General features: G+C 36.8%; 1 protein-coding gene across 10 annotated transcripts in view; it reads right to left on the bottom strand.

Moving 5' to 3' along the window:
* MAP2K5 (mitogen-activated protein kinase kinase 5) overlaps positions 1–25,377 on the bottom strand; it is a 281,469-nt gene that overhangs the window by 142,199 nt on the left and 113,893 nt on the right. For all 10 annotated transcript variants that reach the window (XM_008016128.3, XM_073012274.1, XM_008016127.3 and 7 more), the window contains 2 exons: positions 21,903–21,964; positions 15,876–15,924 (listed from right to left, as the gene is read on the bottom strand). In XM_008016128.3, coding sequence (XP_008014319.1) covers positions 15,876–15,924; positions 21,903–21,964 — 111 coding nt within the window. The remainder of the gene's footprint in view (positions 1–15,875; positions 15,925–21,902; positions 21,965–25,377) is intronic.

The following is a 25,377-nucleotide window of genomic DNA, read 5'->3' as shown; positions in this document are numbered from 1 at the left end:
TATCTTTTTCATTTTAAAAGACTTAGTCATTTTATGCAGTAGGCTTTTATAGGCATCAAAATAGATTCCTGTGGGTCAGATTCCCTTAAGGGAAGCAGAGTGATGCCCTGGAAAGTGCCCCTGCATACAGACTGTGAGACTGCACGAATCATTTAAACCTCTCTGAGCATACATGTATGTGTGAGTGTGTGTACTCACAACACTCACATGCTCAGTGTTGAGCACACAATTTCACTTAATTCTCATAACAATCCTGAATTCTCACTGACAACCTTGCCAGTGTCAGAAGATCAGATATCATCCCTGATCTTGTACATCATATCCTGTATATGATATACTGATATCTGATATCTTGATATCTGATCTTCCTACATTGACAAGGATGTTAAGAGAATGAAGTGAGCCCGTGTGTTTAGCACTGCTGGCACAGAGCTAGAGGTCAGTGAAATGTTGAATGAATCAAATGAATGGGAAAAACATTTTGTAAACTTGAATGTACCAAATATACTATAAAGCTACTGCTTTGTAGAATCGGTAATGATGACTTCCACTCTAGGAAATCAGGATGTGGATCATTTAATACATTGGCTCATATCCAAATGCTAAATGAGGTTAACTTTCACTATACCAGCTCCACCTGAAGGCAGGCTTCCTCTAGGATAGCAAGTGTGTTCAGCTGGGATCACAGAAGAGTTAACATTATACAATCACAACATGTGTCTCCTGTCACATTACTGTCCCACTCCTTCAGTGAGATTTCACAGCAAGCTGGGCTTTTTAACAATGATGCAATAAATCTTTGAGTTGCAGCAGTGACAGCCCAAGTAGATAATAGGTGGTTATGATGCAGTTCCATCCAATAACTTGAAGTGCTTAGACGATTATTAGAAAAATATCAGGGAGCAAAAATAATGGAAGAGTTTATTAAAAGGACCTTCAGTCATGCTAAGGATAACAGTAGGTGGTTTTAGGTAAATAAAAATCAGCCTCAAAGTGTCCTTAAAAATTAAGCATCAACCTATCACATAACCTTTGTAGTCACTATGTGGTCATTTTCCTACTCTATCTTTAACAAAGTATGAAACATTGGTTCATTACACTAATCATACACTATATACCAACGGTAAAATAATTATTTCTTCTCAAATCTGATATGTGCTAGATGGCCTGATAAACTATGATTTACAAATATTAAAAAAATATATACCAATTCCACTCCTAGGTATTTACTCAAGAGAAATAAAAATACAGAATCACAAAAAGACTTGTGTATGAAAAGTAGTATTATTCATAATCGTCCCAAAGTGGATACAATGCCAAATGTCCCTCTACTAGTAAATAAGCAGATAAAATGTGATATATCCATACAACGGAATACTATTCAACAATAAAAAGGAATGAACTGCAGACACATGCTGTAACACAGACTCATCTCAAAAACATCATGCTAAGTGAAAGAAGTCAGGCACAAAGATTTCATGTGGTATGATTCTGCTTATACAAAATGTCCAGAAAAGGCAAATCTTTTCTAAGAGTCAGAAAGTAAATTAGTGGTTCCCTGGGGCTGAGGACAGAAGCAGGGATTGACTGCAAACGAGCATGAGGATACTTTTTTGGGGTGATGACGATGTTCTAAAACTGGAATATGGTTATGGTTGCACAACTTTATAAACTTAGTAGAAATCACTGAATTGAGTAGGTGAATTTCATGGCATGCAAATTATATAGCAAGAAAGCTGTTTTAAAAAATCAACCTCAAAACACAACTTGATTTCTCATTACCATTACTAATTAATTACTAATAAATAAATCGATAATCTATAGTTTCTGCAGGTGCTTTTGTGGTCACTGTGGTCACTCTCCTACTCTACAACAAAGTATGAAAGATCAGTTAATTACATATAATATACTATATATCAATGATAAAATGGTTATTTCCTCTTAGAACTGATATGCACTAGGCCTGATAAACTGTGATTACAAATATTTAAACAAAGATACTAATTTTAAAATGTTACTTTTGTGTATTTAAGATTATTTCCAAAAATGACTAAGGCTATGTCTATAAAATGTAAAAACAACTGATTCAAACATGAAAAATTTGATCCACCAACCATAGTTGCCTCAATAACCGTAAGTAACTGCTCTGATTTTCAGGCTGGACTGACTGATTTTTTTCCCCCACTGAATTGACCAAATCGTCTGTGGAAATTGGTATCATGTTGAGACAACCCATGCTGCCACCCATAACTGCTTTGTGCAGGAAACTGTATTTTTACACATTCTGCACCAATTAGCCATTAAACAATCCACAGAAACAGCATCAAGCAGAAGCTTGCTAACAAAGGCCAGAGCCTCAAGAGCATGTGCTTTCCTGAAGTCTTCACAAAAGGGCTCCTCCGCCCACTGCCCAGCCCCTGCCCCCAGCACAATCAGGGGTCAGGGTGGGAGGTTACCCTTGGCTAGGATCTGGCTGGGTGCCAAGGGGGCTGTTCAAAACAAATAAAAGCTCCTTCACAAAACTACAGTTGGAGTTACTTAATGTGCTTTGTATAGGGACCCAAATGGTAATTTCCTGGAAAGATTCCTTTTTTTTTTTTTTTTTTTTGAGATGGAGTCTCACTGGGTCGCCAGGCTCGAGTGCAGTGGCACGATCTCATCTCACTGCAACCTCCAACTCCTGGGTGCAAGCGATTCTCCTGCCTCAGCCTCCTCAGTAGCTGGGACTACAGGTGCCCACCACCACGCCCCACTAATTTTTGTATTTTTAGTAGAGATGAGGTTTCTCCATATTGGCCAGGCTGGTCTCAAACTCCTGATCTCATGATCTGATCACCTCGACTTCCCAAAGCATTGAGATTACAGGCATGAGCCACTGCGCCCGGTGTCTGGTAAGATCAGTTCTAAAGAAAATTGTGATTTTGTATCAGCTATATGCTTTCTTCTGTCAGAAAAGAAAAACCATACCCTTTTTGCTGTGACCTATTCACATCAGGTGCTGTTGGTATCTCCAACTTCTACTTCTTTTTGGTCTTTGTTTTGTTTCATACTTAAAACACTTAATTTGCTCTGAACTTTTACATGTCTCACTGAATGCTCTTAGAAACAGACATGGTACAATTCTTACAGAAACATTTTTAAATGTGGCATGTGGCTGTTGTGGGATGATAATGGAAGCAGAAATAAACTTCTCTTCAACTTTTTCCCCCTATAAAGCAGTTACACTGTGTGAATACCAGGAAGCCACTCTCAGTTTACCAGGAGCCAGAGGGTGCATTAGCAGGTCTCCACTCCTAGTAACCTCTCCTAGCACTGTGCCTGGGATCTTCAGCAATGCTCTTTCATTATGTTTAATTGTCTTATGAAAAGAAAAAAAAAACCAATATATCTACCTAGTTATTTCTTGGGGACTGCGTTCTAATGAATGAGAACAGCAGGTACAATTAAATATAGACTATGCTGACATTCTGCATTACAAATTCATCTGTGCACAACAGGAACATACTTAAGAGAAAACCACAATGCAATATAAAAGTTATTCTAATGACTCCATTACATAATAAAGGGTAGGTCATCCACATATTCTTGCAAAGCCTTAAATAAAATTAAACAACATAATCAGCCATCCTCAATGGCAGTTATTGCCTAGAGTCTCATGATTCGGTTCAGAATGGAGGCAACAAACGTGGCTTTCCTTCTACAATAAAGGCAGGGGACCTGGGGCATTTACGAGATTAATAACACGGGCAAAAAGGCCTGAGCTTCTCAATTCTCCCTCTCTTAATCCTTTCGTAGTAAGTAAAAGAAATTTCCTTCTAAAGTGGTGAATCTTAGATTCCTACCTGTGATATGTACATATTCTGGTCAGTGTTTAGGAAAAGCCAGGTCTAGAGGAATGTGTACCTGCACAACCTACTTCCCCAAGTCTAAGATACCACTGACTGTTAAGATTCCTCTTGACTATAAAAGCTTTTTGGGGAAAAAGGAAAGAAAACAAAGGAATACCACATTATATGCATAAATAAGATGTAAGACAGCAGACTTGACTTGGAGTGGTGTGTCCAGAAGACTAATCCTGGTAATTTGTTTTAAATAAATAACAAAAAATTATGGTAGATAACACTTACTTGGCACTTAATATATACCAGGAACTGGGCTAAATACATTATTATCATATGCATTACCTCATTTAATTCTCATTATAACCCTTGAGATAGGTACTATTATTAACCCCATTTTACAGAGGAGGAAATTGAGGTTCAAATTAATGAAATTACTTGCCCAAGGACACAAAACTAGAGGCTTCGACTAGTTAAGCTCTTAAGCCTTAACAAACTGCATTATATTTATGAGCTAAATCTTATTGGAACCAATAGGATGGATCATCCCAGCTTTGGCAGTGAATAGTTGGGTGATCTTGGGAATTTCACAAAGAAAATAGCCCAGATGTTTTAAGTTCTTTATACTCACAGGCTAATTTTCTTTTTTTTTTTTTTGAGACGGAGTCTCGCTCTGTCGCCCAGTCTGGAGTGCAGTGGCCGGATCTCAGCTCACTGCAAGCTCCGCCTCCTGGGTTTACGCCATTCTCCTGCCTCAGCCTCCCGAGTAGCTGGGACTACAGGTGCCCACCACCGCGCCTGGCTAGCTTTTTTTTTTTTTTTTTTTTGTATTTTTTAGTAGAGACGGGGCTTCACCATGTTAGCCAGGATGGTCTCGATCTTCTGACCTCGTGATCCACCCGCCTCGGCCTCCCAAAGTGCTGGGATTACAGGCTTGAGCCACCGCGCCCGGCCCTCACAGGCTAATTTTCTAAGAAAAGGAGATGTAACAGGAAAGTTTGAGGAATGTTCTAACTATTCCCTCTCACTTAACCTCTTGCTTCTTTTCTTGAGAAATAATTATTTGACATAATAATAGCTGTTATATGCCAGGTACGATGCTATGACCTCAAAGAAGTTAAGAAGCTGACCCAAGGTCACATAGCTAAGATGAATTAAGAGGAAGAACAGAACTTAAACCTGGGTCTGACCCTAAAACTAGAGCTTTTCCATTAGGCCACCAACCACTTTCCTAAGACTTTTTCCTATGATATTTCCTATAACTAAGCAAGTTTTTTAGGCTGCTTGAGCCTTGATTTCTTCACCTAAGAATGGGGATACAATGATACCTCCTCAAGAGGTTATTATAACAAATAAAATTATACAAACAAGACAGCTAACACAGTAGCACATACAAGGTACTCAATAAATGACAATATTAGTAAAATGATTAATATTGTTATCATTACGATTGTACCCAATCCAGAAGGAACTTAATCTTCCACCAGCAAAAGAGTAGATTGGATTTCCATGGTGCTGATCACCTTCAACCATGCCTTTAGAGAAAGGAAGAGACATGGAGAGCTCTTCCAACTGCTAAAGCTGTCTGTCCATTCTGCTTGGCAAAATGTCCCAAGGATAAATCTCTTACTTTAATACAAGAAAGGGGAACAAAAGATGACTTCTAATTTAGCCACATTACAAAAATTTCAGGAGAAAAACATTGTCCTCAGAAAATTATGATTCAATGTATTCATCCAACAAATATCCACTGGCATACAATCAATGCCATAAATTCCTCTACCAACAGAAATGACCCTATCATTCATCATACAGGTGCTCTCTCTCTCCCTCTGATAAGCTCCTAAACTTCAGGCTTGTGTCAGAGACAAAGCAATGATCAGAGCTATCTGTGGGGCTTGGTGAATCAAAAATTCATCCACACTCTGGGGGCATCCTGCTGGGTGGTTGGACAGAAGCTTACCCTAATGGATACTATAAAGACTGGTGAGCCAAAACACACAATGATCACACAATCTGCTTCAAATCCCAATTCCCTGCAAGGCAGAAAGTTTTCAGAGATGGGGACTGGGGAAATAACTACCCTCTTCCATTTGCATTTGTTCCTTGAATGACACAGGATGTCTTTCCTTCTTTCTCCTCTAAGGCTTCCATTGATACTCATTTTCAGAATGGAAGAGGGCAATTTCCCTCTTACTGATTTCCTAAAAGGGATGACTCTGCCTATGATCAAATCCTACGACAGAAGCATGGGAGAGAGAAAAACTAAGTCCAGGACAACCCTCTCTGATTAAGCTGTCCAGAGTCTGAATACAAGCAACTATAGAAAGATGATATATTCTCTTTTTGTTGTTTACATTAAGCTTTTAATTTTGAGATAACTAGAGATTTACATAGTTATCTCAAAGTTTACATTTACAATGGTAAGAAACAACCCAGAGATCTTCTGTGTACCCTCCACCCAGTTTCCCCTAATGGTAACATCTTATAAAACTATAGTATAGTATCACAACCACGGTATTGACACTGATGGTCAAGATGGAGAACATTTCCATCACCATGAGGATTCCTTGTCTTGCTCCATTGTAAACATTCCCTCTGTCTCCCATCTTCTCATTAGCCCCTGGTAACCACTAACGTGCTCTCTCCATTTCTTTAATTTTGTCATCTCAAGAATATTATACAAATGGAATCATACACTATGTAACCTTCGTGACTGGCTTTTTCACTCAGCATAATGACCTGGAGATTCATCCAGGTTGTGTGCATCAAGAATTCACGCCTTTCTATTGCTGAGCAGTAATCCATGGTATAAATGCCCACTGCTTGTTTAACCATTCACCTGTTGAAGGACATCTGAGTTGTTTCCAGTTTTTGGCTATGATGAATACAGCTGCAATAAACACTTGTGTACAGGTTTTTGTGTGAACAGAAGTCTTCATTTCTCTAGGATAAATGCCCAGGGATACAATTGCTGGAGTCATATGGTAGTGGCATGTCTAGCTTTTTTTTTTTTTTTAATGTCAGCAGTGGAGGTGTATCATTTTACATTCCTACCAGCAATGTATTAGTGATCTAATTTTTCTGCATCCTCATTTGCTGTTGTTACTATCTTTTATTTTAGCCATTCTGATAGTTATGTAGTAATATCTCATGGTGGTTTTAATTTGCATTTCCCTAAAGGCTAATGATATTGAACATCTTTTTCATGTGCTTATTTGCCATCTGTGTATACTCTTCAGTGGAATGTCTCTTCGTGTCTTTGCCCATTTTCTAATTGGATTGTTTGTTTTTCTACCATTGAGTTTTGAGAGTTCTTTATATATTCTAGGCACATATTCTTTTAAAAGAATACTTTTAAGACATGTAGCGTTTCTTGTTTCTTGAAAATCACAACGTACTACAAAGACGGAAATACCCCGTGATCACCCAAGGTGAACAGAATGAACGAACAATATGGGGAAAGAGGCTTAATTTCTCGAGATGTTCATTTGTGTGGGTAGTGTCAGAGCTGGAGAAAAACCAACAACCTAGAGTCATGGTTTGTTTAGCCTGTTAATGGGCTAAGTCTTTTTTCTTTTCAAAAACATAAACATTCACAAGTTATAATCTACTATAGCGCTGAATGTGATTAATATTTATTATATTTAAAGGACAATATGGAAATGATTTTTACACAGGAGATAAGGTGCTGTCAACACTAGCACTTGCATAACATAAATGCCTCCTTCCAGACCCATCTGATTAAACAGCCTCAGAGCTCAGGGAAGGAAGTACGCACATACTAGCTCTCTCATCATTACACATGGCAACATAAAACCTACTGGGAATTACTCCTTTTTTCTTTTTTTTTTTTTTTTTGAGACAGAGTCTCACTCTGTTGCCCAGGCTGGAGTGCAGTGGCACACTCTCGGCTTACTGCAAGCTCCACCTCCCAGGTTCACACCATTCTCCTGCCTCAGCCTCGTGAGTAGCTGGGACTAAAGCGCCCACCACCACGCCCGACTAATTTTTTGTATTTTCAGTAGAGATGGGGTTTCATGGTGTTAGCCAGGATGGTCTCAATCTCCTGACCTCGTGATCCGCCCACCTCGGCCTCCCAAAGTGCTGGGATTACATGCACGAGCCACCGCACCCAGCCGGGAATGACTCCTTTTAAATTGACTTAGATTACTCAAACACTAACCAGTTCTTTTAAAAAACTGTTTGGGGCCAGGTACGGTGGCTCACGCCTGTAATCCCAGCACTTTGGGAGGCCAAGACGGGTAGATCACGAAGTCAGGAGATGGAGACCAGCCTGGCTAACACGGTGAAACCCCGTCTCTACTAAAAATACAAAAAATTAGCTGGGCGTGGAGGCGTGTGCATGTAGTCCCCGCTACTTGGGAAGCCGGAGGAGGAGAATCGCTTGAACCTGGGAGGCGGAGCTTGCAGTGAGCCAAGATTGTGCCACTGCCCTCCAGCCTGGGCTGCAGAGTGAGACTCTGTCTCAAAAAAACAAACAAACAAAAACTGTTTGATCCTCCAGAAAGCAAAATTATGTCGTAGGTTATTTCAAAATTCACTATAATGTATAGTTAAGCACAAATTACGTAGATCTCTGCAAAAAAGACTGTTACAAAGCTTTATGCAAATTATCTTTTAATAAATTATTAAAAATTAATCAGGTTAGTTTTCTATTGATAGCAATGCTTTCCAAGAATTCTTTTGTTTAAGAATCATTTTATTCAGAAAATAATCATTCCCTAATTTATTTTTGCCACAAATCCCAACTCTTACACGCACTAACATATTATTTTAACTACCACCTTGACGTCGAAATTTCTTTCCTAAGGAATTCAAAGTCTTACCTCTACCAAACCATTTCTCTTTTCCCATTTAATAAATACAACAAAATAATTTTGGAATATAATACAAATATTCTTATAACATTTTTAATCTTAAAATTTATACTGATTTTGCTTAAAGGACAATATCAAATATATAACATTTATCTGCCTACACTCTTTTGAACTGTTAACCTCTCACTTTCCAATTTACTTCAAAATTCCTTCCTTAAAAAGGATGCCCTTAGATGGGACTGTCTTAATACTTCATTTTCAGTGTCCCTGATACTTTAAAAACAGTTACCCTTAAAGATGCCTTTTGATTTGATTACATCAGTCTGGTTTAGAAAGCAACATTTTCTTAGCTAAGGTACACAGCTTTAATTCTCAATTATTTGTTTTATACTTTAATCTCTTATCTTCAGTTTTAAAACATTTCATATTTCCTAGAATTTCCCCCTTTGAAGGAATACCTTAAATAATTTATATACATTAAGCACCCAGAACAGTGCCTGGTACAGAATACATGCTTAATAAATAGTCATTATTGTTATTATTTTCATCCCAAAATCTACTCTTGGAAATTCTCCCCTTTTCTCTTTCTTTTCCTTTATGTCTCTCTGCTTTGCTTTGTTCCCCACCTTATCAACATGTCACACTTCCTTCAGCCATGAAATCACAGAACCCAGAACCTTAGCTCTTGAAGGAATCTGAGTGATCACTCAGCTACTCTTTCATAGTATATATGAGGGAACAGAGGCAAAGAGAACAGGAGTGATCTGCCTTTCTGGGGTCACCCAGTGAGGCAGTCAGTCAGTAGGACTGAATTGGGAATGTTGAATAAATCCTTATTCCTTCTTAGAAACTGAGCTTTTAAAATTGTCCAACAGGTTAAGTCAGCTCTGCACATACGCAGTTCTTGGTAATATCTCTGGTGAAAAAATTGGCTTAACTATGGAAAGAACTGTCCAGTTTCCAGATGTTTCAAATTGTGCCAATGATAACAGCAACTTCTAAGTTTCTGTTTCTCTCCGCACTATCCTCCCTTCTCTGACCCTGTCTCTCTCTTTCTGGCATTGTAGATATCCTTTAAACCACGAGGGTTGGTTTTTTTCTTGGGGTGGGGGTGTTGGCTGGCTGTTTTTTAAGCTACTGAGTTACTAGATCAAACCTAGGTAGGATTTGTCAGGAGCCATGAAGATACAGAAATAATGACAGAATCACCAAGACCCTTTGAAAGAATGCGTTGTCCTTTTGGCAGGGGAAACTTCTTTCTAGAGTGTCTGCTGCACTGCTAAGATGTAAGAGGAGCTTTTCTCTCTAAGTCTGGTTTACTTTTTAATTTTAAAATTTGGTTTACCGAGGCATAATTTATACACAGTAAAATTCACTCACCCTTTTCAGATGCACAGGCCTTTGTTTGCTAAAAAACACATATAATCATGTAACTACCACCAAAATCAAGACACAGAACATTTCCAACATACCAAAATGTTCCTTCATGCCTTTACAGTCAACTCCTCCTCCACTGTTTGTCAACCAGTGATGTTGATGTTCCATCCCATAGGTGGAAGATTGTATTTTGCTTTTTCCATGTATGTATTTTGCCTTTTCCAGAATGTCATATAAGTGGAATCACACAGCTGGTAACCCTTTGAGTCAGCCTCCTTCATTTAACATGAAGTATCTGATATTCACCTATGTTGTTACATGTATCAGTAGCTCGTTTTATTGCTGAGTAATATCCCACTCTGTGGATGTATTACAGTCTGTTTTTCCATTTACCAGCTGAAAGACATTTGGGTTGTTTCCACTTTGCAGATATTATGAATAAAGCCACTATAAAGAGTTACCTAAAGTTTTTGTGTGGATGTATGTTTTCATTTATCTTGGGTAAATATCTAGGAAGGGGACTGCTGAATCATGTTGCAAGAAATTGCCAAACTATTTTTCAAAGCAGCTGTACCATTTTATATTTCTACCAGCAATGTATGAGAATTCTAATTGCTCTGTATTCTTGTCAGCACTTCATATTATCAGGTTTCTTGTTGTTATCTCTTTTCAGGGAAAGAAAGTAGCAAGAAGTATTTTTAGCATACTAAACTGTTAGCAATTTAAGCAATCTTGACGCCTCTCTTTCTCTTAAAAGTCACAAGCAATCCATCAGGAAATTCTATCGACTCTACATTTAAAATATATCCAGAATCACTACTTCTCCCCATCTTTATAACTATCTCCCTGATCTGGGCCCCTGAAACTTACCTGAATTACCAAAACATTTTCCTAACAGCTGATTCTACCTTCGTCCCCCACACTCAGATACAGACACACTGGCCTCTTTGCTGTTCCACTGATACTCCAGGCACATCCTGTTATGTCTACTCTAACTCTTCCCTGTATATCTACTTGACTACTTCCTCCCCCTTTCAAGCCTTCCTTCCAAACTCATCTTCCCTGTGAGGTTTCCTGATTAATATGCAACCTACTCTTTGCCTCCCCTAAGTTCAATCTACTTTTTCTTTTCTATTACTAACAACCCTCTAACGCACTCCGTATTTTACTTATTTATTGTGTATAGTATTGTTTAAGGAACGTTTCCCAACCCACTCTATCACTGCTAGAACATGAGTTCTAGGATCACAGAAATCTTTTGTTTCATGTCTTGATGTGTTTCAAGTACTATGAACAGTGCCTAGAACGTAGTAGGTATAAAATAAATCGTTGCTGAATGACCAAACTAACACTGGCTTTGGTGTCTAAGGTAGTACTAATTGGAAAGTCTGTGTGAGGCCAGATTTATAAAAGAGAAAAGCCAAGGGTAGAAAATAAAGTTTGTAACATGTACACTGAAACTACAAAGCTCAGTTTCTTTAAACACAAATCTATTTGGGCAGTGTTTGCCTACAGAATTTCTGCAAAAATGTATTTTTAAAAAGTTCTCCTATTGGAGAAAGTAAATGAAACTAACCAGGTTCATATATACAAAAAAACCCCTGGCACACCAACTATACAGGTTTTTTTTTTTTCTTCTATAAACTTCTGCATCTGTGTAAGATGGCTCCAGAATGATTGCCAATTTTATTTTCTTAATCTAAGTTCTATTCTCCTTACCCTTGTATTTCTATTTTTTATCCTCAGGGAAAGACAGAGCAGTTACTCCTAGGGCATTCTCACATCTTCCAAAGAAATGGCATAGGTGTTAATCTTGTATTTATGTTTGATGTGCGTAATGATGGCTATGACTGGAGCTGTAGGTTTATTAATATGCAGGGCTCTCACCTCATTAGTGGCGATGTATGTTTTGAAGTGAAGCTGCGATGTTTCCTGTAATGTCGGATCTGGCCTAACAGATTTTCTCACTGTTCATTTTCTTTGTTTTTACCCATAGTCAGCACATGCTATGCTTATAGTGCTCTCACATATGCCTTTTAATAAAGACAACTTTTCTGCAGTGGTTAATTTGGTGGGCATTTCAAACATTTTTAATAATTATGTCCTCATATGGAATTATCACATGTTTGGTTTATTTTAGAGAAAAGATTTTCATAATTTTTGACTCAGTAATATAAAGTATAATAAACTCTCTCCCTGGTTTGGTTTTGGAGTGATGTATTCTTATTAACTGAATAAAGTGATTAATTCATGGTTATAATAAAAACATGCCACATTCTTAGCATTCAATAGTTTATGAAGTCCCTGCACATATATCTCAACCAAATCTTAAAAAGAGCAAAATAAACAACAGTAACACCTGATTGAATATAATATCTGATGATCCATTATGAATAGCAACTGCTGTCCTTCAATTTCCAAAACAATTTCCAATTGACATAATATACTATCAAATAAACTAACTTTTACCAGACTAACAAGCTTCACGAGATGGGTAGTATGCCACTGCTTATTGCTCAGATTTCATTCTACTCTACAGTCCTCACTGGATATACACTATGGGAGAGACTCCAGGTTTTCAAGAGTTTGTTTAGAAGCCATTAACTACCTTTAATAAATTCTGTAATATACTATTTATATATCCACTTTCTATAGCTAAAATCCAGAACCACTGTATTCCAAGGAGGCCATATAAATGTGAGAAATAGTTTGTTCTCTTTTCTCATTAGATACTGAACACGTCTCCATTTCTTAATCTTTTGAAATTTGTGCCCATAAGTACAAAGCAATTTCTTTTTTTTTTTCCTACTCTGCTTTTTAAGAACAGCATTAGAAAATGATGATCAGAGGAGAACACAGGTACTTAGACCAAGACAAAGGAGGAAGAGGTAAAGATCACTCATTAGTATTTCTCTTTCACCATCTTCTTTTCACTATCCTCTCACAATGCCTAAACTGGGCTCCCCAGCCGCTGCAGAAGGACCCCTGTCTTTGATTTGACAATGTGACACATGTTCAGCTAGAATTCCCATCATCATTCATTTAGAGAAAGCAAAAATGAGTACATGTGCTTTTAAGAAGGAACAGCAATGAGCTTATACAGCAAAAGTGCATAAACAAGTATATTACCTATTTAATTGCCTTAGCTGAACTTAAAAGCTCTGATCTTTAATTGCCTGATTGAACTGATCTAAAAAGCTACAATTTTTTAATCAAGAAGAAAATTAAATAGCTTTTTGGTAAATAAAAAGGCATCTTTAATCTTATTTTTATGGAATCCAAGTTATTAAATATGGACAAAACCTCTAAAATATTAAGTTAACAACTACTCAATCTAGGGTAAATTTCTCATTACAATGCTTTACAAAAGTCTTCAGGGACATCCGGCTTATTTGACTCTTCAATAAAAACACATGCTTTTAAGTCTAGAAAGTAAAAGTTTCCATGAATAGCTGGGACACTCAAAAGCTAAATATGAATATATTTAATGAGGTGTATTACCACAGCATATTTATTTCTGTAGTTGAGTGGCCATAACTACTGGGACATAACTGTTCATCTGCACTGCAATTCGTTAGTCTTTCCATCAAGACAGATGTAGGTGCACACTCATTCACTGAAATTCCTTGAGAGGACTTGTCAGCCCTCTACCACTGCTCCTAATCTGTCCCCAAAAGATATCTTCTCACAACAAGTGGCATTTTATAGCAGGCTATTCTCTGTAGGAATTGGGCTGGCTGGCACCAACTGAAAAAGTAAGTACAGGCCCAGGATTCCCTTTTGAAACCTCTATGCTCTCCATCAGTCAAACCACTGCAGCCCTTGTCCATCACTAACAAAAGAGCCCTTTCTTAGCCCAAGTTGCAACCAGGGATGAAAAAAAGGACCTACTGGCTTCTGACAGGCTCTGGTCAACCAAGTTTGGTCACAGTGATCATAAAGTGATTATACTGAGAATCTGACCCTCGACATTATTTTTAGATACAGACAAATCCATTTGAAACATGTCTATCAAGATCCCATTTCAAATGAAAATTTTAGTTATTTTCCCCAAACCCACAGTAAAAATTAAAATTAAAAAAATTTAGACAGAGGAATACGAAAGGTACATCAACTTATCAGCATGATTTCTAATTTTAAAGAACAAAAATCAAGATAATGGCAGAATAACTAAAACGTATTTCCCTATCCACCATAGTTCTTTGTGCTACTAAGAATCCTTGCACAAAGTTATAGCTAGAGAGGGATTTCATTATAAGCCAGAATTAACCTGTATGCCCAGAGTACATGATGACCCTAACACTCACTTTCTAATAACACTCGAATTTCCATAGCACTGTCCGTTTAAAGAAAGCTTTGCTATTAAGAATGGATGTTTTCCCTTTAGTTCTTTTGTCAAATGGATGGCAGATGTCCATTTTTAAAAAATCAATAAAATTTTGAGAACTGACCGTTGGGTTAATTCTTATTAAAATGGCTATCACCACTTTATGGGTTGCTGGGTGTGGGGAGGTAAAAGTACAGGGAATAGAAACAATATAAGTTATACAATGTTAAATATTGTTATCTCTTACTCTTGGTAGTCAAAAATGCTCAATTTTTCTTTCATCCACCAAATGTGTTTACACACTTATTTATACCCAGAGAAAGTAATACTAACAAAACTCACTCTCCCTACACTTACCTTTCGCATGAACTATACTCTAGAAATGGAGTGGACTGACTTTAAAAAGAAATCTAGTTTATGATTTCATTTAGTCAGAATAAATACCTTCAAAAACCTGAATATTTTATTTGTCAAAATCTAGATACCCTCATTAAAAAGAAGGAGCAGGATTTCAGAAGAGATGTGGAATCACTAGGATATTAAAACCACCACAAAAGAAAACAACCTGTAGTGACAGATATGACATTACAGTTGAAAATATCAGTTGTTTTCTCCATCTCACAGTTTATACTCTTAAAAAAAATCTTTCCTTTAATCATATCTAATGTGTATGCTGTTCCATTCCCCAAATGCACATAGAGCTAAGATGAGCAGATGTGTAAAATTAAACAGCACTGTTAGTAACACTAGGCCTTGAAGTTGCTTTGTTATAGTCTCTTTCTCACTTAATAATTTGCTCCAAATGAATTAAGATATTTTGGAAACATTAAAAAAACAAAAGGAGATTCCTTTTGCAATATTCAACAGTTATCTGATTATTCTCTCATGTGTTCTGTTACCGGACAAGGGGACTATTCCTGATGCTTTCACCAATATCTTATTTAAAGTTTTACTTTTGGCCAGGCGCGATGGCTCACATCTGAATCCTAGCACTCTGGGAGGCCAAGGTAGGAGGATTGCTTGAGGCTAGGGGTTTAACACCAACCTGGCCAACATAGCAAGAACCCATCTTTAAAAAAATTAAAAATAAAGTTTTTCTTTCCAGGTATGTGAAGCAATCTCTTAAGGAACAGTGTGTGATACTATCTGAAATGTTACTAGAAGGAAGGATGTAACTGTACAGAAAGCAAAGGTTTTGCATTAACAAGAGTTAAGTAAGACAAACAAGATCCTGTTATTTTCAAATACTATGAAATATCTTTTTACAAGTTTGACAAAGGTGATTCACAAAAACACGCTACCAAGTTTATAATCTAAATGAGGGCAGTTGATGGAGAAAACAAGAAAAATAACATTTATAAAGCAGCCATCTTTCTGAGTACCAGATGTATCAGCTGGCTTAAATGTCAGAACACTTACTTTAAAAATCAAGGTATCTGGAGAGACCCAACCCCACCCAATTAAGCCCAAGCTTATAAGCCCAGCACATACCTCTATGTAAAATCTTTAAACTCCACAAATAAGTAAGGCCTTTAACAACCTAAATTTAGGAAAAAGAAAACAGTACAATTATCAATTATGGTTTTTATAAGGAACTTTCCATATTTAAATATATCAACATTTTTTTTTTGAGACAGGGTATCACCCTGTCACCTAAGCTGAAGTGCTGTGGGGTATAATCACTGCTCACTGTAGCCTTGACCTCCTGGGCTCAAGCAATCCTTCCCCTTCAGCTGCCTGAGTAGCTGGGACCACCAGGTGTGTACTCAGCTGGGACCACAGGTGTGTACCACCACGCCTGGCTATTTTTTTTTTTCGGTAGAAACAGGGATCTCACTAATGTTGCCTAAGCTGGTCTTGAACTCCTAGGCTTAAGTGATCCTCCTGCCTCAGCCTCCCAAAGTGCTGGGATTACAGGCGTAAGCCACCACGCCTGGCCTAACTCTTCCTTTAAAACTCTGTCAATCAATAAGCATTTACTGAACATCTCCCATTTTGTGTGAGGCTTTGCGGGAAAACCAAATGCAAAAGCCACAGTTCCTACCTTTAATGAGCTTATAATCTTCTGAAGATAAGGTACTCCAAATGAAAGAAATAAGTGCATGTGTATATAAAATAATCTGGAAGTACCTATGCTGAAATCATAATGATGCTAAGCCAGGTAAGGAGACAGACAGGAAAAACGGAAATGGCTTTCTTAATTTTCTATACTTCTCTGTGTAAAACATTTTCTGAAGTCAGGACACTTATGACCAAGGAGAAACTTTTCTTCTGAGACAGGATCTCACTCTGTTGCCCAGGCTGGAGTGCAGTGGTGCAATCATAGCACACTGTAACCTCAAACTCCTGGGATCAAACAATCCTCCCATCTCAGCCTCCTGAGTAGATGGGACTACAGGTGCACACCACCACACCCTGCTAATTTAAAAATATTTTTTGTAGAGATGTGATCTTGTTTTGTTGTTCAGGCTGGTCTTGAACTCCTGGCCTCAAGGGATCCTCCTGCCTTGGCCTCCCAAATCCCTGGGACTACAGGTGGGAGTCACCATGCCTGGCCTGGAGAGACATTTAAAAAAAGTCAACTGATGAAATAAGGCAGTGGGTAGAATAGAAACTGCTTTTTCCATCAGGAGTCAGAAAGGTTTACTAAGGTGTTGTGTCTTGAGTAATGGATTTAACTTAAATGAAAAAAAGAGAAGGAAGTGTTTAGGTCAAGGTAAAAATATATAATCAAAGTATTGGGGCAATATACTCTTCCAAAATATCAAAGTCATGAAAGACAAACACTGAGGCATTTGAGAGACATGACAACCAAATGCAAAGAATAATCCTAGACTTCCAGAACCAGAATTTTTTTTCTTTGGTCTATACAGGGTATTATTGGACAATTGGTGAAATTCAAATAAGGGCTGTTGAGTAGATAATAATATTGTATCAATACTAGTTTCCTGATTTTAATCAGTGATTACGTAAGATAATGTGTTTGTTCTTAGGAAATAGATACTTAACATATTTTGGGATAAAGGCCATGGTATCTGTAACTTATTCTCAAATGTTTCAGGAAAAAATATGTTTATAGATTTTTAACCAAATGTGGTAAACTGTTAACAACTAGGGAATATAGGTGAAGCATCTGTGGGAATTTTTTGTATTAGTCTCACAACTTTTCTATAAGATTAAAATAATCTCAAAACAAAAAGTTCCCCCCAAATTTATAAAGTTTATTGGAGTAGGAAAGAACGAAGTATATCAAGATGGTCCTCACAAGCCAGTCTGGCTGGCGCAAAGCATATATGTTGACAAGGCAAGGTATTAAAAAGGCAGGTCAAGGAAATAAAATGAGAAAATACAAACATCTGAATTAGATTTGCAGTTTTCACTTTCATAGCATGAGTTAAGAGTAATTAGTTGAATGAGATACTGAGAAAAAGGTGTTTTCATGACCCTAAGTATATGGGTTACAAGTACTCCCTTCTATGTGGAAAATTTAATCAGTGGTCACCATTAAAAACTTAAAAAATCTTTACGTATAAATTGCTGTAAAAGGAAATGCACATGTTTTATTCATAACCATTGACCCTATATGCACATGAGTGTGAACTTACCAATTTCAAGGTTGACTATTCATAATTTGACACCAGATACACTGAACAAATCACTACTAGTCAAAATTTACTGTAAGATTGAAAAGTATTCGTCATTATAGAGAATTCCGGGTAAGTCAGGACTATAAGAACAAGAAAACCTACCATTACCATGAGAAGTAACTGAGTGGTTTAATATCTTGAAAATGGTAAGAAGTGCATTAGGGGCTAAATATGCAAGGATTCGAGTTGATCAAGGAAGCCTAAGAGCAACTGTAAAATAAGAAATGCAACGGGAGAAAGCCAATTTCCAAAAGATCTAGAAGACAAAAATCTATATCAATTAATACTGAGCAGAGGTTAACATATTTTAATTGTTCTCAAAGGGTGCAATGTGCTCCTGAAAGATTTGCTTACATAGATTCATCAATTCCGGTATATGTTTGTCTATTCTAAGAGAACAGCATACATTTTTATAGCAAATGACTTCTTTCAGAGTTTGGAAATAACTGGCATTACAATAAAACACATGTATTCTGGACAGGAAGACAATACAGCAAGAAAATATCAAAATATTAATAATGATAATTTTATCACAGAAGGAAACATAACAAAAATATTTCTTTAAATGTTTATAAAAAGTAACATCCATAATGATAACAATTTTCTCTCTGAGTAATAGGAGGAGGTTATCTTATTTAGCATGGAGGTGATCATCTTCTCCGTTCTGAGGAAGTAGGGTTAAAATTTTCAACTTAGAAGCTTAGTTGCATGTTATAAAAACTATCCATTAAAGATAGCTCACCGCTAAAAATTGGTTCCATACAAAATGAATTTTCAGAAAACATGTAAGGAAAGGCAATCCAATATATTCTGATTATCAGGTAGAAAAAGTAAAACAAATACTGATTTTACAATATCTGCTAAAATTATTCACTCTGTTAGAGATTCAAAAAGAAAATATTCTTATTCTTTGTCAAAATACACTACATTTTCCTTTAGAAACATGTAAATTCTGGTGAAAAAGGAGCTAGAAATCTGTGAACTGAAAAATCTAAAGGATATTATTGGTATTCAGTAGGCTGGGTTTCACAACAATGACTTGACAAAGCCTTGACACTAAAAGTACTTATATCTGTTGTCAATCACTCGCTCCTTGACATGTCAAGTGCACCTCCTTTCAGGGACAACTTCAATCAACATTAGCACTCAAAATACAGTACACAATGTCACTGCTTCAGAAATGAGAAGAAAAACAGAATGTGTTAGGTGGCAGGGAAAGGCAGAAAGGCATTCATTCCTCTTTATAGGAGACCATATTCAAATGGATAGTAGAGAAAAACCACTGAGTCACTGAGCAAGTTGGAAGGCTGAAACCAGGTATGTATAAATTCCTTTGGGGGGGGGAAACTCTCTTGCCATACATTTTACAGGAGAAAATTTGAATAACATATCACAGAGGTCGACAGAGGTCCATGCTGTAATGAACCTTGGACCTATGAATCTGCCTTGCATGCCAGATTATTAGACCCTGGAAAATAAAGTTAATTTGGGAAAAGAGAGATACCTAAAGACATGAGAAGAATCTGAAGCAATTGTGTTGCTCCATTATTTTCTCATTCATAAGTCTCTTTTTTTATTTTTTAGCCTAGCTCTTTCTTTCACTCTTGCCTCTATTTTTTTTTTTTTTTTTCCTCATTCTGTTAGGAGAACACACTGAGAAAGCAAGGGGTCTGGTGTCAGACAGCCCTGTGTTCAAATTTGTACTGACTAATTAGATGATAACTCTGGGCAAGCTGGTTAACTTTTCCAAACCTCATCTTGCATGTGCACAGAGTGTGTTCAACAATCCACACTTTACATGGTGGCTGTAAAGACTAAATGACATAATATTTGTATAGACAGCATGCATTAGTGATTAGCACAGGAAGTATTCAATATACACCGATTTTCCCACTCTCTCTTTCTGATTCTGTTGCTTTTCACTTGGCAATAGCACCCTTGTGCTTTCTTGGTCTCAATGAGGGAACTCAAGGGAAAGATGTTGATGCCATCTTCAGTACACTTTTGGAGAGATGACCAAGGATACTGGGAACACAATCAGACTGTGGGAATATTTAGTTTATACACCATAACCCACAGCCCATCAATTTGCTAGTCTTATTTTGACTAGTACAACCCTCCTAGCGTCAGGTATTAGCCATGGGCCAATCTGGTGTTCGTCAACTGCAACAAATGATCATTCAAATTTGTAGCCTATTCAGGATACGTTAAAAAAAAAAATACACTTTGGAGGCATTACACAAACCCAGGCTCCTGCAGAATTTATAAAAAGTGGCAGACAAAAAGCAAAATTATTAAAAGCATTTCTTCTACTACAGCTGCATGTAGTTTTCATTACTATGACGTGATGAGTCATAAAAGCTGGAGAAATTGGACACATATTTAGGGGGGAAAATCCCTAATAAAAAAAATGCAAGAGCAAATATAAACAATCCTTTGGAGTAGCACTTACTTTAATGCCTTTCACTAAAATAATTTGTGTCATATTTTCATTCACTTAATAGGCAAGGCCTGCATTTGACGCTGAATTATTTTTTCTGCTGACTCTATTCACTTCAACAGTCTTCCCACTCCAGTAGAATTGAAAAGATTAGTGGCCTTGTGTGGATGCCCTAAACAAGAGGGAAGTAAGATTTATGAAGTTCAGGAAGAACATGCTTCTCTACTGAAGATGGGAGATTTCTATTTTTGCCAAGTTCCATAGATAATTGAGTATATAGAACTTGTATACTTTTTTCTTTTTCAATTGGTATCCTTGCCTTTTTTTGCCCTTTATTATACATGTTATTAAACTTTACAGCCAAGAACTGCCAAAAGCCACAAAGCATTCACTCTCCTGGCATTAGAACAGGAAATGAAACATTTTTATTTTCATCTAAAATAGTGATTTAAGTACTCAAATTTCATACTAATCTACCTACACATGTAGATGAGAAGCTACTTAGCAGCAATAGCATCAGAAAAGAAAGTTCTCATCACCCAGGGCAGTTCACACTAATAATTAGAAAGAAAAAAGGAAAGCTGTGAATTACAATGAACTAAGACTAAATAAGTGTCCATGTTGGATTAAAGAATTTGAGTTGTCAGTCTGATGCATAATGAATGTGAAAATCAGCCATTTAATTATATGGTACATGGTACAATCACTTTGTTCTGCAATAAACCACTGAAGTTATCATAGTGCCTTTAGCTTAGCAATTGTTTACTATTACACCACCCCATGACTTCTCTCAGACACTGTTTAACCTACATTATCATAAATGTGAAATACGGAACTTATGAGAACATTATAGTAATGTTAGTTCAATTTCATCAGTATATTAGTGTATACAGAAAATACATGAATATGGAAAAACTGCTTTAAATCACAAAGGGAATAAATTTCTAGATATAGTTGATGAAAAAATTAAAAACCAAGAACATAAAAAGACTGCAAAAAATCTTTACTACTACTACTTTGTTCTTAACAAATTAGTGTTTTCTCATAGACTGCTTTAATAACTCAGACTTTTTAAGTATTTGCGAAACATATGCTAATCATAACTACAAAATGTAAAAACAAAACAAAAAAGCAGTTTTTTTTTTTTTTTTTAAGAACAACTTGGAAATTTTACGAGTCAACAAGAACAGCAAGGTCCCTGCAAATACATGAAACTAGAACAGGTTGGAATACATAAGTGTGTGACTATGTTGTGACGGTGGGTGGCTGGTCTATGAAAAGAAGAAAGAACAAAACAGGAGAAAGTCAAGAAGGTCTTGGGAGCCAACTGGGATTGAAGAACAAGAAAAGACATTGAGAATATAAGAAGAGTGAGCTTGATTAGAAGGATTAAATCACTCAAATTTCCTAAAACTGAAGCCATATACTTACTGCTACTGCAATTCTTCCAAGGACGTGTTCTGGCATTTTCCTATATACATCCAAAGATCCCCCTGTAGAGATAAACATGCCGTATTACTACAAATGAAACTACCAGAACAATGCACTGGGCTCCTCCTGTGTATTCACTGTGAGACTATGTTCTTACACTTCCTACACCATACATTGGATGTGTAGTATAAAACTTGTTTTTAGTCCAATGTTATCTATAACATAATCATACTTCCTGATGAAGTATAAGTGGATATTTTCATTTTATTCTGAAGTGTATAGTTGCACACATGACAAACTGAAAGAAACTAGTCAAAGGCAAGCTAAGAAACTACACTTTATATAAACTTAAATACATACACAAAATTATAAAGATCAATATGACAATTACATTTAGGTGCCTGCCTTTTGTAACAGTTTTTCTCAAATGTAAATCCGGGTAATATCTTAGAATTTTCACATTAATCCAACAAAAGCTGGAATATATGCAGAGAACCACTACTTTGCTCATTAATGATATGATTATGAGATCTATTTTAACAATACGAAATCATCTTTCTTTAAGAGTCAAATTGAGGTATAGTCTTTCAGTTCTACAAAAAAATTATTTCAGAGTATTTGACAAATATTTTTATATGCATATAGACACATGCATATATTATATATATGGCTACTGGCTTTATATTTATCCCATTTAAAGCAGATACAGAAAAATGATCACTCTTAGTTAACCTTTGCTCATGGTTTGCAGATTTGAACAAGAAACTGGGAAACCAAAGTGTAACTAAACATTACACTTTGGCTCTGGGTGCTACTGGGAAGATAATGAAAAAAAATCTGATATGAACTGAACCATCCTTATTTACTAAAACGACATTTTTATTACAGATGTAATAAAAGTGAGAATACAGCAGAAAAACATTTTATGTTCTCATTGATCTTTCAGATAAATTGGCAGTATGAAGGATAAACAGAATAAAAAAGATCAAGCTTTACATGCTGGTATTTGCAAGACTGACAAATGCAGCTTATTGGACCAACCCCTTATGAAGTGAATAACCTGAATGGCTTAAAACTAGGAGGTGAAAATCCATCCAGATGTACCAGTAACAACTTCTAAGAGAATTCACTTTTACAAAGGATATAAATCAGGGCTTAATTAACTAAATGGACAATGGTTTCAACAAGCTAAACACAAAAAGCAAAGATTACCTTACCACCATTATCAGTAGAAGAAGCCAAAAAGGAATCTAATTTTGAGGTAGTTCACTGGTTTTTAACTTCAGTTAGACCCGCTTTCCTTAACTATCCATATGGCTAAATCTTTACACAGCTGGCTCTGTGCCATCACTGATTCATCTTGTCCTTTTCATGCCCATTAGAGAAAAATGTCATCGGTGAAAAAACGATGTGGCAGATCCACTCAGGATTAAGAGTTCCTGTTAAGTTTGATGAGTTCTTTTTCTGCAATTCAGTAATTCTTATCAGGTTAAAAATGGCAGAGGGGGTTGGTTAAATTTTTCTCTGTTTTATTATCATTTCTATCCTACAGATCTATCAAAAATGGCAACTCTTAGACCTATCAAACATTAGTGCAGAAAAGGACATTAAAGATCAGTCCAGCGACCTTACTTGACAGGTGGGGAAAATAATTCCAGCGATGTGAATGTTCTAGTTAAAGCCAAGAGTCAGCTGACGGTAGAGCTCAGAGAAGACCTGAACCTTTGAAGTTTCAGAAGTTAAAAGATTTAAAAGGTGGCCAGGCACAGTGGCTCACACCTGTAATTTCACCACTTTGGGAGGCCAAGGTGGAAAGATCACTTGAGGTCAGGAGTTTGAGACCAGCCTAGGAGACATGGTGAAACCCCATCTCTACCAAAAAAATAAAAATGAGCTGGGCAAGGTGGTGTACACTACTCTGTAGTCCCAGCTACTCAGAAGGCTGAGGCAGGAGAATCGCTTGATCCTGGGAGGCAAAGGTTGCAGTGAGCAGATTGCCCTACTGCACTCCATCCTGGGTGACAGAGCGAGACCCTGTCTCAAAAAAAAAAAAAAAAAAAAAATTAAAAGGTTTCCCCATGATGTGACATAGCTTGAGAATCACACGTGAACCTTTTGCAGTTTAAAAAGTCTCATGCAATGTGATACTACTATGATGCAAACTGACAGAATTTAATTTTAGCTGAGGTAGTGGTATTCAAGGCATTTAGAAACTCAATCATCTGTGGCTCGGTAGGTTTGAACTTTTTGCTCGTGATTCCAAAGTTACTGGTTTGTTCTCTGTGATCTGTCACTTTTCTTTGTTCCCTGAAGTCATATGTAACCAAATATAATTCTGAAGTAGAAAAGTATAATAACTGAAATGAAAATTTATTAGACAGGATCATCAACAGCATATCTGAGAAAGCAGAAGAAAGAATCAAAGGAGGTAAAGATAGGTCAATGGAGATTATCCAGTCTAATGATGAAAAGAAAAGAAAATGAAGAAAAATGAACACATTCTCAGAGACCTGGAGAACACCATCCAGTATACAAACATACGCATAACAGGAGATTAGAAAGGGAGGAGAAAAGGAAGGAATGGAAAGAATATTTGAGAAAACAATGACCCCAAACTTCCTAAATTTGATGTTCAAAAGTGAATTTACACATCCAAGAAGCTCAGTATACTTCACACAGGATAAACTCAAAAGAGATCTACACCTGTACACATTATTATCAAACTATCCATAGCCAAAGACATAAAGAAAATCTTGAAAGCAGCAAGAGAAGTGACATTTCAGTTACAAATAATCCTCAAAAAGATCAAGAGCTGATTACTCATCAGAAACCACAGAAGTCAGAGGCAGGCGAATGACATATTTGAACAGCTGAAAGAAAAAGATTGTAAACCAAAAATTCTATATCCAGCGAAAACTATCCTACAAAACTGAAGGAGAAATTAAGATACTCTCAAATAAACTGGAAAATTTATCTCAGAATACTGAGAATTAATCATTAGTTGACCTACCCTACAAGAAATAAAATACAGTCTTTCAGACTGAAGGAAATTTAGACTGAAGTTAAAAGACAGTAACTCAGATCCACATGAAGAAATAAAGAACACTGGTAAAGGTAACTGCATAGGCAAATATAAAAGACAGGATAAATGTATGTTTTGTTTGTATCTCTTTTGTTCTCCTATATGACTTAAGAGACAATGGCATAATTTTAAATTTGTTTTGGACACACAATGTATAAGAACATAAGTTATATGACGATAACAGCATAAAAGAGAGGAGAAGAAATTGAGCGATACAGAAGCAAAGTTCACTCTGTCGCCCGGTCTGAGGTGCAGTGGCGCGATCTCGGCTCACTGCAACCTCTGCCTCCTGGGTACAAGCTGTTCTCCAGCTTCAGCCTCCCGAGTAGCTGGGATTACAGGCATGCACCACTGTGTCTGGCTAATTTTTGTATCTTTTTTTTTTTTAGTAGA

Source organism: Chlorocebus sabaeus, chromosome 26, assembly GCF_047675955.1.
Source record: "Chlorocebus sabaeus isolate Y175 chromosome 26, mChlSab1.0.hap1, whole genome shotgun sequence".
NCBI classification, from domain to species: domain Eukaryota; kingdom Metazoa; phylum Chordata; class Mammalia; order Primates; family Cercopithecidae; genus Chlorocebus; species Chlorocebus sabaeus.
This window is presented reverse-complemented; position numbering and strand designations above follow the sequence as displayed.